The sequence below is a fragment of the Oncorhynchus nerka genome, unplaced genomic scaffold, assembly GCF_034236695.1.
Source record: "Oncorhynchus nerka isolate Pitt River unplaced genomic scaffold, Oner_Uvic_2.0 unplaced_scaffold_1715, whole genome shotgun sequence".
Lineage (NCBI taxonomy): Eukaryota > Metazoa > Chordata > Actinopteri > Salmoniformes > Salmonidae > Oncorhynchus > Oncorhynchus nerka.
The window spans coordinates 5,800-25,791 of NW_027039607.1; the positions used below are offsets into that span (position 1 = coordinate 5,800).

A 19,992-nucleotide genomic window follows, 5' to 3' on the forward strand; every position below is an offset into this window, starting at 1 on the left:
TAGTAACAGGGATCAACATGGCACCTACCATGGAGGTATAGTAGTAACAGGGATCAACATGGCACCTACCATGGAGGTATAGTATGTAGTAACAGGGATCAACATGGCACCTACCATGGAGGTATAGTAGTAACAGGGATCAACATGGCACCTACCATGGAGGTATAGTAGTAACAGGGATCAACATGGCACCTACCATGGAGGTATAGTATGTAGTAACAGGGATCAACATGGCACCTACCATGGAGGTATAGTAGTAACAGGGATCAGCATGGCACCTACCATGGAGGTATAGTAGTAACAGGGATCAACATGGCACCTACCATGGAGGTATAGTATATGTAGTAACAGTGTGTAAAGTGGGACTTGTCTTCTCACAGGACCAGCAGCATGTTACAGTACCTCTACCTGAAGTCATCTGGCTGAGACATGCCTTGTTATCTAGTGATGTAGTAGCGATGACTGTCTCTCCATTCACAATGGCTCTCTTTTTGGGGTTGTTGCTCTACCGAGCTTCCCCTCTCCACCCCTCCCTTCACATTACTTCATCACGGCTTTCTTCTCCTCCTGCCACCATACCTCATCTTCTCCCTCCCTCCCTGTGACGCTGGGTAGGGGTGTATACCGGGGCAGCAGCTCCTGAGACCGCTGCAGAGCCGCATCTCCTCCGTATGGTTAGAGGGACAACTGATCATCGATTAAGACAGATCTATATCTTCTAGCAACTTTTGAATCAATGTTTTAAAGGCATAATTGCACGCGATTTCCTCCTGGATGGATCGGACATCAAGGCCATTTCCTGTGTGCGCGAGACTGTTGACAGTTCTTGGGTTGGACCGGAGACTGAAAGATCAATGTGATTGATCAACCTCCCTGCTCCCTGGAAGACATCGGGCTGTCGTGGAGCAGCTGGGTAACGGGAGTCGCGTGGGACGGAGAGAATAACGGACATTTTAGATTGAAGCAGCGCACAAAGTGGAATAAACATCAATGTCGTCTACCGACAATTACTTTTAGGCTACACGGTGCGTGTTTCGGTTTGATTGGGAAATGAAGCAGGCCCGGTTTAACGCGGGGAGGAGGGCTCGGTCTGGGCCGTGTGTGTTGCGGCAGGGTTCGAGCGGTGTCGGTAACGTCATCAGTAACGTCCTGAAGAAAAGGAACGGAATCTCCCGGAGAGCGCCCCGTCTGCTCTGCACGCTCGAGCCAGGTGACCGAACGGAGCCCGTTCAGCTCCGGCCTGATTGATACTCTTGTTTGTTTTTGTCTCAGGGGAGGGAGCGCTGTGGTCTTGTCTGTACAGAATAACATGTCACTGCTAGTTGTGGTGGCGTCATGGGGGTTGTTCATTCATTGTGGTTCTGAAATCATGGCGATAGTTTACAAGGCGTTTCGTTCATGTGATTCCCCGTCAACCTTGTGTTAGGGCTGATAGGACTGATATAACTAAAGCCCTGTAGTTGAATTCCTTCATGTCGTCTTGTATTGGATGCAGCTGTCCGATGTAGCCTAGCTACATGTAGCCTAGCCCATAGGTCTAGTCATATCTATCTCTAGGAGGAGGGTGTCATGGTCGCTGTAATGTAAACACAGTGTCGGGGGCGACTCTGGTGGCCAGCAGCTGGCCAGCTATAGAAGACCTGACCAGATCTCAACATGGAGGAGACAGACAGCGCTCAGAGAGACCCAGGTTGGAGCTATACTCTAAACAGTATAAAGGTTAGTGTAGGTGGGGAGAGTTAGAGAGACCGGTGTGAGCTGGTAGCATGAAGCCGTGCAGAGCGGGGCAAATGGCGGCTGTGTGGTAGCTGGCTGGCCGCCAGACAGGTTAGGGCTGGGTTCAGTCTGAATCATTCTCTTTCCCGTTTGTTTCATTTAAGGATGCTCTGATCTGGGTTATAGTTTCGTTACTTCCGTTGTGTGAGTTTCAGAGCGTCAGGTTGTGGTAGTTAAGACCTGTTGTAGTGTAACTCGAGAGCGAAACCGGAAAGGATTCAGCACCACAGTGGCGGACAGCAACATCTAATAAAACAGAACCTGGGGCGAATTTCGTCATGGAAACGTTTACCGTTTAAGAACCAAACGGAGGCAAACAGAGCAAAACGATAGTTTTTTATTGGACAAATCCGGGTAGATGCCACCCTGTTTTAGTTCTGTTTGCTCCCGTTTTAAGAAACGTTTTGCAACAGAATTGGCTTAATGAATAGCCCCAGGGAGCCTAGCACCTCACAGCTGTTCGGTGGTGCTGAAAACAGATTAAGAGTAAATCATTGGAAGAACGCAAAGTCTAATATATTTCCACATCGCCATGTTTCAGTACTATGTGATTTGTTTAGCCCAGGTGCACACGGATAGCAGTGATGTCATTACATCATTTACATGTACATTTAAGTCATTCAGCAGACGCTAAGAGCGACTTACAAATTGGTGCGTTCACCTTATGACATGTGATTTGTTTAGCCCAGGTGCACACGGATAGCAGTGATGTGTTTAGCCCAGGTGCACACGGATAGCAGTGATGTCATTACATGTGGTTTGTTTAGCCCAGGTGCACACTGATAGCAGTGATGTGTTTAGCCCAGGTGCACACTGATAGCAGTGACGTCATTAGTAATGGACGTGCTTATTTTCCTCCCCGCATGTCACTGTACTTAGACTGATGATATTATGTACCTGATTAGTCAGTAGGCCTCGTTAGAGAGCTTTCCGTGTGTGTGGTGACTGACCGTTCTGCTACTGTGGAGTTCTTCAGTCTGTACACTGTTCTCTGTAGGAGTGGACACCAGGTTAAAGTTCACCATCGAACCTTCTCTGGGCAAGAACGGCTTCCAACAGGTCAGTATGGTCGTGTCCCATCACATCTTTAGCCCCGTTTCAGGTGTCTGTGTATCATATTTATGTGGATCTGATCTGTGTGAATCTGTGAATCTGATCTGTGTGGATCTGATCTGTGTGGATCTGATCTGTGGGGATCTGATCTGTGGGGATCTGATCTGTGGGGATCTGATCTGTGGGGATCTGATCTGTGTGGATCTGATCTGTGGGGATCTGATCTGTGGGGATCTGATCTGTGGGGATCTGATCTGTGGGGATCTGATCTGTGTGGATCTGATCTGTGGGGATCTGATCTGTGGGGATCTGATCTGTGGGGATCTGATCTGTGTGGATCTGATCTGTGTGTTCTCTCTCTCCCCAGTGGTATGATGCTCTGAAGGCTGTGGTGAGACTTCCTACAGGCATCCCTAAAGAGTGGAGGAAGAGGGTACGTCATAGTAGTGCTACTGATATAACAGATGTGATGGTTCTTCCCATCTCTCTAGTGGTGTTTATTCTGACTGGCCAGCCAGCGGTCCCAGTTGATTGGTGTTTATTCTGACTGGCCAGCCAGAGGTCCCAGTTGATTGGTGTTTATTCTGACTGTCCAGCCAGAGGTCCCAGTTGATTGGTGTTTATTCTGACTGTCCAGCCAGAGGTCCCAGTTGATTGGTGTTTATTCTGACTGGCCAGCCAGTGGTCCCAGTTGATTGGTGTTTATTCTGACTGGCCAGCCAGTGGTCCCAGTTGATTGGTGTTTATTCTGACTGGCCAGCCAGAGGTCCCAGTTGATTGGTGTTTATTCTGACTGGCCAGCCAGAGGTCCCAGTTGATTGGTGTTTATTCTGACTGGCCAGCCAGAGGTCCCAGTTGATTGGTGTTTATTCTGACTGGCCAGCCAGGGTCCCAGTTGATTGGTGTTTATTCTGACTGGCCAGCCAGAGGTCCCAGTTGATTGGTGTTTATTCTGACTGGCCAGCCAGAGGTCCCAGTTGATTGGTGTTTATTCTGACTGGCCAGCCAGGGGTCCCAGTTGATTGGTGTTTATTCTGACTGGCCAGCCAGAGGTCCCAGTTGATTGGTGTTTATTCTGACTGGCCAGCCAGAGGTCCCAGTTGATTGGTGTTTATTCTGACTGGCCAGCCAGAGGTCCCAGTTGATTGGTGTTTATTCTGACTGGCCAGCCAGAGGTCCCAGTTGATTGGTGTTTATTCTGACTGGCCAGCCAGAGGTCCCAGTTGATTGGTGTTTATTCTGACTGGCCAGCCAGGGGTCCCAGTTGATTGGTGTTTATTCTGACTGGCCAGCCAGAGGTCCCAGTTGATTGGTGTTTATTCTGACTGGCCAGCCAGAGGTCCCAGTTGATTGGTGTTTATTCTGACTGGCCAGCCAGGGGTCCCAGTTGATTGGTGTTTATTCTGACTGGCCAGCCAGAGGTCCCAGTTGATTGGTGTTTATTCTGACTGGCCAGCCAGAGGTCCCAGTTGATTGGTGTTTATTCTGACTGGCCAGCCAGAGGTCCCAGTTGATTGGTGTTTATTCTGACTGGCCAGCCAGAGTCTCCCTGTTGATTGGTGTTTACTGTGGGTCCCTCAGTCAGGACTCAGTTGATTGTGTCTATTCTGTCAGGCCACTGTGTGTCTCCAGTCTGATTGGTGTTTATTGTGTCTGGCCAGTCAGGACCCAGTTACTGTGTTTATGTCAGACTGGCCTTTACTGGGGTCTCCTCTGTCAGGACTCTTTATTCTGACTCCTCTGTCAGGACTAGGTGAGTCTCCAGTCTGTCAGGTCTTTACTGTGAGTCTCCCTGTCAGGACTCTTTACTGTGTGTCTCCTCTGTCAGGACTCTTTACTGAGAGTCTCCTCTGTCAGGACTGTTTATGTCTCTCCTCTGCCAGGACTCTTTACTGTGTGTCTCCTCTGTCAGGACTCTTTATTTTGTCTACTCTGTCAGGACTCTTTACTGTGTCTCCCTCTGTCAGGACTCTTTACTGTGAGTCTCCTCTGTCAGGACTTTTACTGTGTGTCTCCTCTGTCAGGACTCTTTACTGTGAGTCTCCTCTGTCAGGACTCCTTTACTGTGAGTCTCCTCTGTCAGGACTCTTTACTGTGTGTGGGTCCCTCTGTCAGGACTCTTTACTGTGTGTGGGTCTCCTCTGTCAGGACTCTTTACTGTGTGTCTCCTCTGTCAGGACTCTTTACTGTGTGTCTCCTCTGTCAGGACTCTTTACTGTGGGTCTCCCTCTGTCAGGACTCTTTACTGTGAGTCTCCCTCTGTCAGGACTCTTTACTGTGTCTCTCCTCTGTCAGGACTCTTTACTGTGTGTCTCCTCTGTCAGGACTCTTTACTGTGTCTCTCCTCTGTCAGGACTCTTTACTGTGAGTCTCCTCTGTCAGGACTCTTTACTGTGTCTCTCCTCTGTCAGGACTCTTTACTGTGGGTCTCCTCTGTCAGGACTCTTTACTGTGTCTCCTCTGTCAGGACTCTTTACTGTGAGTCTCCTCTGTCAGGACTCTTTACTGTGGGTCTCCTCTGTCAGGACTCTTTACTGTGAGTCTCCTCTGTCAGGACTCTTTACTGTGTGGTCTCCTCTGTCAGGACTCTTTACTGTGAGTCTCCTCTGTCAGGACTCTTTACTGTGTGTCTCCTCTGTCAGGACTCTTTACTGTGTGTCTCTCTCTGTCAGGACTCTTTACTGTGAGTCTCCTCTGTCAGGACTCTTTACTGTGTCTCCTCTGTCAGGACTCTTTACTGTGGGTCTCCTCTGTCAGGACTCTTTACTGTGTCTCTGTCAGGACTCTTTACTGTGGGTCTCCTCTGTCAGGACTCTTTACTGTGAGTCTCCTCTGTCAGGACTCTTTACTGTGAGTCTCCTCTGTCAGGACTCTTTACTGTGAGTCTCCTCTGTCAGGACTCTTTACTGTGAGTCTCCTCTGTCAGGACTCTTTACTGTGAGTCTCCTCTGTCAGGACTCTTTACTGTGAGTCTCCCTCTGTCAGGACTCTTTACTGTGAGTCTCTCCTCTGTCAGGACTCTTTACTGTGAGTCTCTCCTCTGTCAGGACTCTTTACTGTGAGTCTCTCCTCTGTCAGGACTCTTTACTGTGAGTCTCCTCTGTCAGGACTCTTTACTGTGAGTCTCCTCTGTCAGGACTCTTTACTGTGAGTCTCCTCTGTCAGGACTCTTTACTGTGAGTCTCCTCTGTCAGGACTCTTTACTGTGAGTCTCCTCTGTCAGGACTCTTTACTGTGTCTCTCCTCTGTCAGGACTCTTTACTGTGTCTCTCCTCTGTCAGGACTCTTTACTGTGTCTCTCCTCTGTCAGGACTCTTTACTGTGTGTCTCCTCTGTCAGGACTTTTTACTGTGTGTCTCCTCTGCCAGGACTCTTTACTGTGAGTCTCCTCTGTCAGGACCCTTTACTGTGAGTCTCTCCTCTGTCAGGACTCTTTACTGTGTGTGGGTCTCCTCTGTCAGGACTCTTTACTGTGTGTGGGTCTCCTCTGTCAGGACTCTTTACTGTGTGTCTCTCCTCTGTCAGGACTCTTTACTGTGTGTCTCCTCTGTCAGGACTCTTTACTGTGGGTCTCTCCTCTGTCAGGACTCTTTACTGTGAGTCTCTCCTCTGTCAGGACTCTTTACTGTGAGTCTCCTCTGTCAGGACTCTTTACTGTGAGTCTCTCCTCTGTCAGGACTCTTTACTGTGAGTCTCTCCTCTGTCAGGACTCTTTACTGTGAGTCTCCTCTGTCAGGACTCTTTACTGTGTGTCTCCTCTGTCAGGACTCTTTACTCTCCTCTGTCAGGACTCTTTACTGTGGGTCTCCTCTGTCAGGACTCTTTACTGTGTGTCTCCTCTGTCAGGACTCTTTACTGTGGGTCTCCTCTGTCAGGACTCTTTACTGTGAGTCTCCTCTGTCAGGACTCTTTACTGTGGGTCTCCTCTGTCAGGACTCTTTACTGTGAGTCTCCTCTGTCAGGACTCTTTACTGTGTGTCTCCCTCTGTCAGGACTCTTTACTGTGTGTCTCTCCTCTGTCAGGACTCTTTACTGTGAGTCTCCCTCTGTCAGGACTCTTTACTGTGGTCTCTCCTCTGTCAGGACTCTTTACTGTGGGTCTCCTCTGTCAGGACTCTTTACTGTGGGTCTCCTCTGTCAGGACTCTTTACTGTGAGTCTCCCTGTCAGGACTCTTTACTGTGAGTCTCCCCTGTCAGGACTCTTTACTGTGAGTCTCCTCTGTCAGGACTCTTTACTGTGAGTCTCCTCTGTCAGGACTCTTTACTGTGAGTCTCCTCTGTCAGGACTCTTTACTGTGTGTCTCCTCTGTCAGGACTCTTTACTGTGAGTCTCCTCTGTCAGGACTCTTTACTGTGTGTCTCCTCTGTCAGGACTCTTTACTGTGTGTCTCCTCTGTCAGGACTCTTTACTGTGTCTCCTCTGTCAGGACTCTTTACTGTGTGTCTCCTCTGTCAGGACTCTTTACTGTGTGTCTCCTCTGTCAGGACTCTTTACTGTGTGTCTCCTCTGTCAGGACTCTTTACTGTGAGTCTCCTCTGTCAGGACTCTTTACTGTGAGTCTCCTCTGTCAGGACTCTTTACTGTGAGTCTCCTCTGTCAGGACTCTTTACTGTGTGTCTCCTCTGTCAGGACTCTTTACTGTGAGTCTCCCCTGTCAGGACTCTTTACTGTGAGTCTCCTCTGTCAGGACTCTTTACTGTGGGTCTCCTCTGTCAGGACTCTTTACTGTGGGTCTCCTCTGTCAGGACTCTTTACTGTGGGTCTCCTCTGTCAGGACTCTTTACTGTGAGTCTCCTCTGTCAGGACTCTTTACTGTGTGTCTCCTCTGTCAGGACTCTTTACTGTGAGTCTCTCCTCTGTCAGGACTCTTTACTGTGTGTGAGTCTCTCCTCTGTCAGGACTCTTTACTGTGTGTGGGTCTCCTCTGTCAGGACTCTTACTGTGTGTCTCCTCTGTCAGGACTCTTTACTGTGTGTGGGTCTCCTCTGTCAGAACTCTTTACTGTGTCTCTCCTCTGTCAGGACTCTTTACTGTGTGTCTCCTCTGTCAGGACTCTTTACTGTGTGTCTCTCCTCTGTCAGGACTCTTACTGTGTGTGTCTCCTCTGTCAGGACTCTTTACTGTGAGTCTCCTCTGTCAGGACTCTTTACTGTGAGTCTCCTCTGTCAGGACTCTTTACTGTGTGTCTCCTCTGTCAGGACTCTTTACTGTGTGTCTCTCCTCTGTCAGGACTCTTTACTGTGTGTGGGTCTCCTCTGTCAGGACTCTTTACTGTGTGTGGGTCTCCTCTGTCAGGACTCTTTACTGTGTGTGGGTCTCCTCTGTCAGGACTCTTTACTGTGTGTGGGTCTCCTCTGTCAGGACTCTTTACTGTGAGTCTCTCCTCTGTCAGGACTCTTTACTGTGAGTCTCTCCTCTGTCAGGACTCTTTACTGTGTGTCTCTCCTCTGTCAGGACTCTTTACTGTGTGTGTCTCTCCTCTGTCAGGACTCTTTACTGTGTGTCTCTCCTCTGTCAGGACTCTTTACTGTGTGTCTCTCCTCTGTCAGGACTCTTTACTGTGTGTGGGTCTCTCCTCTGTCAGGACTCTTTACTGTGTGTGGGTCTCCTCTGTCAGGACTCTTTACTGTGTGTGGGTCTCCTCTGTCAGGACTCTTTACTGTGTGTGGGTCTCCTCTGTCAGGACTCTTTACTGTGAGTCTCCTCTGTCAGGACTCTTTACTGTGAGTCTCCTCTGTCAGGACTCTTTACTGTGGGTCTCCTCTGTCAGGACTCTTTACTGTGTGTCGTCTAAGCACTAGTGTGTACAGTATAACTATATATGAATACTCTGTGTTCTCCAGGTATGGCTGACTCTAGCTGATCAGTACCTCCACAGTATCTCTATCGACTGGGACAAAACTCTCCGCTTCGCTTTCAACGAACGCAGTAACCCTGACGATGACTCACTGGGCATCCAGATTGTTAAGGTAACAGGATATTTGTACATGGAATGCATCATGGAAAACAACAGCTGTTCCCTCCTTCCCTTGTTGAGAGAGAACCATGAATTAGCAGGACAAGGTCCATACCCCTCTGTCTCTCTCTCTGTCTCTCTCTCTGTCTCTGTCTCTGTCTCTGTCTCTGTCTCTGTCTCTCTCTCTGTCTCTCTCTCTCTCTGTCTCTCTCTCTCTCTCTGTAAAACTGTTGTGTTATATCATTAAATGCAGTCCCCTGGTATGGATGAATAAAGTCTTGTTGTTCATTAGGACCTACACAGGACAGGTTGTAGTTCATACTCCGGCCAGGAGGGGGAGCAGGACCGGGTGGTGCTGAAGAGGGTGCTCCTGGCGTACGCTCGCTGGAATAAGGCTGTAGGATACTGTCAGGGCTTCAACGTACTGGCGGCGCTCATACTGGAGGTTACAGAGGGCAACGAGAGCCACGCACTAAAGGTACACTCCAACACTGCTCTGAAAGGGGTTGATTTATTACAACACTGCTGTGAAAGGGGATGATTTATTACAACAACACTGCTCTGAAAGGGGTTGATTTATTACAACACTGCTGTGAAAGGGGATGATTTATTACAACACTGCTGTGAAAGGGGATGATTTATTACACTCCAACACTGCTGTGAAAGGGGATGATTTATTACAACACTGCTGTGAAAGGGGATGATTTATTACAACACTGCTGTGAAAGGGGATGATTTATTACAACACTGCTCTGAAAGGGGATGATTTATTACAACACTGCTGTGAAAGGGGATGATTTATTACAACACTGCTGTGAAAGGGATGATTTATTACAACACTGCTGTGAAAGGGGATGATTTATTACAACACTGCTCTGAAAGGGGATGATTTATTACAACACTGCTGTGAAAGGGGATGATTTATTACAAACACTGCTCTGAAAGGGGATGATTTATTACAACACTGCTCTGAAAGGGGATGATTTATTACACTCCAACACTGCTCTGAAAGGGGATGATTTATTACACTACAACACTGCTCTGAAAGGGGATGATTTATTACAACACTGCTGTGAAAGGGGATGATTTATTACAACACTGCTGTGAAAGGGGATGATTTATTACACTCCAACACTGCTCTGAAAGGGGATGATTTATTACACTCCAACACTGCTCTGAAAGGGGATGATTTATTACACTACAACACTGCTCTGAAAGGGGATGATTTATTACACTCCAACACTGCTCTGAAAGGGGATGATTTATTACACTCCAACACTGCTGTGAAAGGGGATGATTTATTACAACAACACTGCTCTGAAAGGGGATGATTTATTACAACACTGCTGTGAAAGGGGATGATTTATTACACTCCAACACTGCTCTGAAAGGGGATGATTTATTACAACACTGCTGTGAAAGGGGATGATTTATTACACTCCAACACTGCTCTGAAAGGGGATGATTTATTACACTCCAACACTGCTCTGAAAGGGGATGATTTATTACAACACTGCTGTGAAAGGGGATGATTTATTACACTCCAACACTGATTTATTACAACACTGCTGTGAAAGGGGATGATTTATTACACTACAACACTGCTCTGAAAGGGGATGATTTATTACACTACAACACTGCTCTGAAAGGGGATGATTTATTACAACACTGCTGTGAAAGGGGATGATTTATTACAACAACACTGCTCTGAAAGGGGATGATTTATTACAACACTGCTGTGAAAGGGGATGATTTATTACAACACTGCTCTGAAAGGGGATGATTTATTACAACACTGCTGTGAAAGGGGATGATTTATTACAACACTGCTGTGAAAGGGGATGATTTATTACACTACAACACTGCTCTGAAAGGGGATGATTTATTACACTACAACACTGCTCTGAAAGGGGATGATTTATTACAACAAAAGGGATGATTTATTACTGCTCTGAAAGGGGATGATTTATTACAACACTGCTCTGAAAGGGGATGATTTATTACAACACTGCTGTGAAAGGGGATGATTTATTACACTCCAACACTGCTGTGAAAGGGGATGATTTATTACAACACTGCTGTGAAAGGGGATGATTTATTACAACAACACTGCTGTGAAAGGGGATGATTTATTACAACAACACTGCTCTGAAAGGGGATGATTTATTACAACACTGCTGTGAAAGGGGATGATTTATCTGTTGTACTCATTCTAACTGATCCTCCGTCTCTCCTCCAGGTGATGATCTACCTGATAGACAAGGTGCTACCAGAGAGCTATTTTGCCAACAACCTGCGTTCTCTGTCTGTGGACATGGCTGTGTTTAGAGATCTCCTGAGGATGAAGCTGCCTCATCTCTCACAGCACCTACACCTCCTGCAGAAGACTGCTGATAGAGAGGCTGGAGGTGGGTCTGTCTGTCTGTCTCTGTCATACGGACCTCTACAACTCCCCTGACTAACGCCAGCGTGTCATACGGACCAGACTAACATACGGACCAGACTAACATACGGACCAGACTAACATACGGACCAGACTAACATACGGACCAGACTAACATACGGACCAGACTAACGCCAGCGTGTGATACGGACCAGACTAACATATGGACCAGACTAACGCCAGCGTGTGTCTTACAGGCAGCTACGAGCCTCCCCTGACTAACCCCAGTGTATGTCTTACAGGCAGCTACGAGCCTCCCCTGACTAACCCCAGTGTATGTCTTACAGGCAGCTACGAGCCTCCCCTGACTAACCCCAGTGTATGTCTTACAGGCAGCTACGAGCCTCCCCTGACTATCGCCAGCGTGTGTCTTACAGGCAGCTATGAGCCTCCCCTGACTAACTCCAGTGTGTGTCTTACAGGCAGCTACGAGCCTCCCCTGACTAACCCCGGTGTGTGTCTTACAGGCAGCTATGAGCCTCCCCTGACTAACCCCAGTGTATGTCTTACAGGCAGCTATGAGCCTCCCCTGACTAACCCCAGTGTGTGTCTTACAGGCAGCTATGAGCCTCCCCTGACTAACCCCAGTGTATGTCTTACAGGCAGCTACGAGCCTCCCCTGACTAACCCCAGTGTATGTCTTACAGGCAGCTATGAGCCTCCCCTGACTAACGCCAGCGTGTGTCTTACAGGCAGCTACGAGCCTCCCCTGACTAACCCCGGTGTGTGTCTTACAGGCAGCTATGAGCCTCCCCTGACTAACTCCAGTGTGTGTCTTACAGGCAGCTACGAGCCTCCCTGACTAACCCCGGTGTGTGTCTTACAGGCAGCTATGAGCCTCCCTGACTAACCCCAGTGTATGTCTTACAGGCAGCTATGAGCCTCCTGACTAACGCCAGCGTGTGTCTTACAGGCAGCTATGAGCCTCCCTGACTAACTCCAGTGTGTGTCTTACAGGCAGCTACGAGCCTCCCCTGACTAACCCCGGTGTGTGTCTTACAGGCAGCTATGAGCCTCCCCTGACTAACCCCAGTGTATGTCTTACAGGCAGCTATGAGCCTCCCCTGACTAACCCCAGTGTGTGTCTTACAGGCAGCTATGAGCCTCCCCTGACTAACCCCAGTGTATGTCTTACAGGCAGCTACGAGCCTCCCTGACTAACCCCAGTGTATGTCTTACAGGCAGCTATGAGCTTCCCTGACTAACGCCAGCATGTGTCTTACAGGCAGCTATGAGCCTCCCTGACTAACTCCAGTGTGTCTTACAGGCAGCTACAGCCTCCCCTGACTAACCCCAGTGTGTGTCTTACAGGCAGCTATGAGCCTCCCTGACTAACCCCAGTGTATGTCTTACAGGCAGCTACAGCCTCCCTGACTAACGCCAGTGTGTGTCTTACAGGCAGCTACGAGCCTCCCTGACTAACCCCAGTGTATGTCTTACAGGCAGCTACGAGCCTCCCCTGACTAACCCCAGTGTGTGTCTTACAGGCAGCTACGAGCCTCCCCTGACCAACGTGTTCACGATGCAGTGGTTTCTGACCATGTTTGCTACCTGCCTGCCCCCCAACACCGTGCTGAAGATCTGGGACTCTGTGTTCTTCGAAGGTTCTGAGGTTCTGCTGAGGGTGGCTCTGGCCATCTGGTCTCACCTGGGGGAGTGAGTACCCTAACCCCTACACACTGTACCCCTAACCCCTACACACTGTATCCTAACCCCTACACACTGTATCCTAACCCCTATACACTGTACCCCTAACCCCTACACACTGTACCCCTAACCCCTAACCCCTACACACTGTACCCTAACCCCTACACACTGTATCCCTAACCCCTAACCCCTACACACTGTACCCCTAACCCCTACACACTGTACCCCTAACCCCTAACCCCCTACACACTGTACCCTAACCCCTACACACTGTATCCCTAACCCCTACACACTGTACCCCTAACCCCTACACACTGTACCCCTAACCCCTACACACTGTATCCCTAACCCCTACACACTGTATCCCTAACCCCTACACACTGTATCCCTAACCCCTACACACTGTATCCCTAACCCCTACACACTGTATCCCTAACCCCTACACACACTGTATCCCTAACCCCTACACACTGTATCCCTAACCCCTACACACTGTATCCCTAACCCCTACACACTGTATCCCTAACCCCTACACACTGTATCCCTAACCCCTACACACTGTACCCCTAACCCCTAACCCCCAACCCTACACACTGTAACCCTAACCCCTACACACTGTACCCCTAACCCCTACACACTGTACCCTAACCCCTACACACTGTACCCCTAACCCCTACACACTGTATCCCTAACCCCTACACACTGTACCCCTAACCCCTACACACTGTACCCTAACCCCTACACACTGTACCCTAACCCCTACACTGTATCCCTAACCCCTACACACTGTATCCCTAACCCCTACACACTGTATCCCTAACCCCTACACACTGTATCCCTAACCCCTACACACTGTACCCCTAACCCCTACACACTGTATCCCTAACCCCTACACACTGTACCCCTAACCCCTACACACTGTACCCCTAACCCCTACACACTGTACCCCTAACCCCTACACACTGTACCCCTAACCCCTACACACTGTACCCTAACCCCTACACACTGTATCCCTAACCCCTACACACTGTATCCCTAACCCCTACACACTGTACCCCTAACCCCTACACACTGTACCCCTAACCCCTACACACTGTATCCCTACACACTTTATCCCTAACCCTACACACTGTACCCTAACCCCTACACACTGTACCCCTAACCCCTACACACTGTAACCCTAACCCCTACACACTGTATCCCTAACCCCTACACACACTGTATCCCTAACCCCTAACCCCTACACACTGTATCCCTAACCCCTACACACTGTACCCCTAACCCCTACACACTGTATCCCTAACCCCTACACTGTATCCCTAACCCCTACACACTGTACCCTAACCCCTACACACTGTAACCCTAACCCCTACACACTGTATCCCTAACCCCTACACACACTGTATCCCTAACCCCTAACCCCTACACACTGTATCCCTAACCCCTACACACTGTACCCCTAACCCCTACACACTGTATCCCTAACCCCTACACACTGTACCTCTAACCCCTACACACTGTATCCCTAACCCCTACACACTGTACCCCTAACCCCTACACACTGTACCCCATACACACTGTACCCCTAACCCCTACACACTGTACCCCTAACCCCTACACACTGTATCCCTAACCCCTACACACTGTATCCCTAACCCCTACACACTGTACCCCTAACCCCTACACACTGTACCCCTAACCCCTACACACTGTACCCCTAACCCCTACACACTGTACCCCTAACCCCTACACACTGTACCCCTAACCCCTACACACTGTACCCCTATACACTGTATCCCTAACCCCTACACACTGTATCCCTAACCTCTACACACTGTACCCCTAACCCCTACACACTGTACCCCTAACCCCTACACACTGTACCCCTAACCCCCTACACACTGTATCCCTAACCCCTAACCCCTACACACTGTACCCTAACCCCTACACACTGTACTCCTAACCCTACACACTGTACCCCCTAACTCCAAATTACACACTGTATCCCTAACCCCTACACACTGTATCCCTAACCCCTACACACTGTACCCTAACCCCTACACACTGTACCCCTACACACTGTATCCCTAACCCCTACACACTGTACCCCTAACCCCTAACACACACTGTACCCCTACACACTGTACCCCTAACCCCTACACACTGTATCCCTAACCCCTACACACTGTACCCCTAACCCCTACACACTGTACCCCTAACCCCTACACACTGTATCCCTAACCCCTACACACTGTACCCCTAACCCCCTAACCCCTACACACTGTACCCCTAACCCCTAACCCCTACACACTGTATCCCTAACCCCTACACACTGTACCCCTAACCCCTAACCCCTACACACTGTACCCTAACCCCTATACACTGTATCCCTAACCTCTACACACTGTACCCCTAACCCCTACACACTGTATCCCTAACCCCTACACACTGTACCCCTAACCCCTAACCCCTACACACTGTATCCCTAACCCCTACACACTGTATCCCTAACCCCTACACACTGTATCCCTAACCCCTACACACTGTATCCCTAACCCCTACACACTGTATCCCTAACCCCTACACACTGTACCCCCCTACACACTGTATCCCTAACCCCTACACACTGTATCCCTAACCTCTACACACTGTACCCTAACACTGCCCTAACCCCTACACACTGTACCCTAACCCCTACACACTGTACCCCTAACCCCATACACACTGTACCCCTAACCCCTACACACTGTACCCTAACCCCTACACACTGTACCCCTAACCCCTACACACTGTATCCCTAACCCCTACACACTGTACCCCTAACCCCTACACACTGTATCCCTAACCCCTACACACTGTACCCCTAACCCCTACACACTGTACCCCTAACCCCTACACACTGTACCCTACACACTACACACTGTACCCCTACACACTGTATCCCTAACCCCTACACACTGTATCCCTAACCCCCTACACACTGTACCCCTAACCCCTACACACTGTATCCCTACACACTGTACCCTAACCCCTACACACTGTACACCTACACACTGTAACCTAACCCCTACACACTGTACCCCTAACCCCTACACACTGTATCCCTACACACTGTATCCCTAACCCTACACACTGTAACCCTAACCCCTACACACTGTACCCTAACCCCTACACACTGTATCCCTACACACTGTACCCTAACCCCTACACACTGTACCCCTACACACTGTATCCCTAACCCCTACACACTGTATCCCTAACCCCTACACACTGTAACCCCCCCTACACACTGTATCCCTAACCCCTACACACTGTATCCCTAACCCCTACACACTGTACCCTAACCCCTACACACTGTATCCCTAACCCCCCCTACACACTGTACCCTAACCCCTACACACTGTACCCTAACCCCCTACACACTGTATCCCTAACCCCTACACACTGTATCCCTAACCCCTACACACTGTATCCCTAACCCCTACACACTGTATCCCTAACCCCTACACACTGTATCCCTAACCCCTACACACTGTATCCCTAACCCCTACACACTGTATCCCCTAACCCCTACACACTGTACCCCTAACCCCTACACACTGTATCCCTAACCCTAACCCCTACACACTGTATCCCTAACCCCTAACCCCTACACACTGTATCCCTAACCCCTACACACTGTATCCCTAACCCCCACTACACACTGTACCCCTAACCCCTACACACTGTACACCTAACCCCTACACACTGTATCCCTAACCCTACACACTGTATCCCTAACCCCTACACACTGTATCCCTAACCCCTACACACTGTACCCCTAACCCCTACACACTGTACCCCTAACCCCTACACACTGTACCCCTAACCCCTACACACTGTATCCCTAACCCCTAACCCCTACACACTGTATCCCTAACCCCTACACACTGTACCCCTAACCCCTACACACTGTACCCCTAACCCCTACACACTGTACCCCTAACCCCTACACACTGTACCCTAACCCCTACACACTGTACCCCTAACCCCTACACACTGTATCCCTAACCCCTACACACTGTATCCCTAACCCCTACACACTGTACCCCTAACCCCCTACACACTGTATCCCTAACCCCTACACACTGTACCCCTAACCCCTACACACTGTACCCCTAACCCCTACACACTGTACCCCTAACCCCTACACACTGTACCCTAACCCTACACACTGTACCCCTAACCCCTACACACTGTACCCCTAACCCCTACACACTGTACCCCTAACCCCCTACACACTGTATCCCTAACCCCTACACACTGTACCCCTAACCCCTACACACTGTACCCCTAACCCCTACACACTGTATCCCTAACCCCTACACACTGTACCCCTAACCCCTACACACTGTATCCCTAACCCCTACACACTGTACCCCTAACCCCCTACACACTGTACCCCTAACCCCTACACACTGTAACCCCCCAGGCATATAGAGTACTGTCAGACAGCAACCCTACAGCACCATGGGATGGATCACTCAGGAGATGTTGGAGAACAGCCTCATAGACTGTACCACCTAATGCAGGTAGACACTGTACCCTAACAGCCTCAGACTGTAGCCACCTCATGCTGGTTGGAGAACAGCCTCACACACTGTAGCCACCTAACCCGGGTTGGAGACAGCCTGTAGACTGTAGCCACCTCATGCTGGTTGGAGAACAGCCTCATAGACTGTAGCCACCTCATGCGGGTTGGAGAACAGCCTGAACCCCTAGACTGTAGCCACCTCATGCGGGTTGGAGAACAGCCTCGTAGACTGTAGCCACCTCATGCGGGTTGGAGAACAGCCTCGTAGACTGTAGCCACCTCATGCGGGTTGGAGAACAGCCTCGTAGACTGTAGCCACCTCATGCGGGTTGGAGAACAGCCTCAGACTGTAGCCACCTCATGCGGGTTGGAGAACAGCCTCAGACTGTAGCCACCTCATGCGGGTGGAGAACAGCCTCAGACTGTAGCCACCTCATGCGGGTTGGAGAACAGCCTCGTAGACTGTAGCCACCTCATGCGGGTTGGAGAACAGCCTCAGACTGTAGCCACCTCATGCGGGTTGGAGAACAGCCTCGTAGACTGTAGCCACCTCATGCGGGTTGGAGAACAGCCTCGAGACTGTAGCCACCTCATGCGGGTTGGAGAACAGCCTCATAGACTGTAGCCACCTCATGCAGGTGAGAGATGTTGGAGAACAGCCTCAGACTGTAGCCACCTCACGCGGGTTGGAGAGCAGCCTCAGCAGACTGTAGCCACCTCATGCAGGTGAGAGATGTTGGAGAACAGCCTCATAGACTGTAGCCACCTCATGCAGGTGAGAGATGTTGGAGAACAGCCTCGTAGACTGTAGCCACCTCACGCGGGTTGGAGAACAGCCTCGTAGACTGTAGCCACCTCACGCGGGTTGGAGAACAGCCTCGTAGACTGTAGCCACCTCACGCAGGTGAGAGATGTTGGAGACCAGCCTCGCAGACTGTAGCCACCTCACGCGAGTTGGAGAGCGGCCTCGTGAGACTGTAGCCACCTCACGCAGGTGAGAGATGTTGGAGACCAGCCTCGCAGACTGTAGCCACCTCACGCGAGTTGGAGAGCGGCCTCGTAGACTGTAGCCACCTCACACGGGTTGGAGATCGGCCTCGTAGACTGCAGCCACCTCACGCGGGTTGGAGAACAGCCTCGTAGACTGTAGCCACCTCATGCAGGTGAGAGATGTGGAGAGCAGCCTCGTAGACTGTAGCCACCTCATGCAGGTGAGAGATGTTGGAGAGCGGCCTCGTAGACTGTAGCCACCTCATGCAGGTGAGAGATGTTGGAGAACAGCCTCATAGACTGTATCCACCTCATGCAGGTGAGAGATGTTGGAGAACAGCCTCGTAGACTGTAGCCACCTCATGCGGGTTGGAGAACAGCCTCATAGACTGTAGCCACCTCATGCGGGTTGGAGAACAGCCTCGTAGACTGTAGCCACCTCATGCAGGTGAGAGATGTGGAGCGGCCTCGTAGACTGTAGCCACCTCATGCAGGTGAGAGATGTTGAGAGCGGCCTCATAGACTGTAGCCACCTCATGCAGGTGAGAGATGTTGGAGAACAGCCTCGTAGACTGTAGCCACCTCATGCAGGTGAGAGATGTTGGAGAACGGCCTCGTAGACTGTAGCCACCTCATGCAGGTGAGAGATGTTGGAGAGCGGCCTCGTAGACTGTAGCCACCTCATGCAGGTGAGAGATGTTGGAGAGCGGCCTCGTAGACTGTAGCCACCTCATGCAGGTGAGAGATGTTGGAGAGCGGCCTCGTAGACTGTAGCCACCTCATGCAGGTGAGAGATGTTGGAGAGCGGCCTCGTAGACTGTAGCCACCTCACGCGGGCTGGAGAGCGGCCTCGTAGACTGTAGCCACCTCACGCGGGTTGGAGAGCGGCCTCGTAGACTGTAGTCACCTCACGCGGGTTGGAGAGCGGCCTCGCAGACTGTAGCCACCTCACGCGGGTTGGAGAGCGGCCTCGTAGACTGTATCCACCTCATGCAGGTGAGAGATGTTGGAGAGCGGCCTCGTAGACTGTAGCCACCTCACGCGGGTTGGAGAGCGGCCTCGTGAGACTGTATCCACCTCATGCAGGTGAGAGATGTTGGAGAGCGGCCTCGTAGCCACCACGCGGGTTGAGAGCGGCCTCGTAGACTGTAGCCACCTCATGCAGGTGAGAGATGTTAGAGAACGGCCTCAGAGACTGCAGCCACCTCATGCAGGTGAGAGATGTTGGAGAGCGGCCTCGTAGACTGTAGCCACCTCACGCGGGTTGGAGAGCGGCCTCGCAGACTGTAGCCACCTCACGCGGGTTGGAGAGCGGCCTCATAGACTGTAGCCACCTCACGCAGGTGAGAGATGTTGAGACCAACCTCGCAGACTGTAGCCACCTCACGCGAGTTGGAGAGCGGCCTCGTAGACTGTAGCCACCTCACGCGGGTTGAGAACAGCCTCGCAGACTGTAGCCACCGCGCGGGCTGGAGAGCGGCCTCGCAGACTGTAGCCACCGCGCGGGCTGGAGAGCGGCCTCGCAGACTGTAGCCACCGCGCGCTGAGAGCG

General features: G+C 50.6%; 1 protein-coding gene across 1 annotated transcript in view; it reads left to right on the plus strand.

Moving 5' to 3' along the window:
• Positions 1-358: 358 nt before the first annotated feature.
• LOC115117927 (TBC1 domain family member 30-like) overlaps positions 359-19,992 on the plus strand; it is a 57,398-nt gene continuing 37,764 nt past the window's right edge. Inside the window, 10 exon segments of the mRNA XM_065015084.1 lie at positions 359-1,210; positions 2,774-2,835; positions 3,197-3,262; positions 8,675-8,800; positions 9,080-9,265; positions 11,027-11,195; positions 12,718-12,886; positions 17,349-17,448; positions 18,554-18,661; positions 19,812-19,969. Coding sequence (XP_064871156.1) covers positions 1,051-1,210; positions 2,774-2,835; positions 3,197-3,262; positions 8,675-8,800; positions 9,080-9,265; positions 11,027-11,195; positions 12,718-12,886; positions 17,349-17,448; positions 18,554-18,661; positions 19,812-19,969 — 1,304 coding nt within the window. The 5' untranslated portion in view covers positions 359-1,050.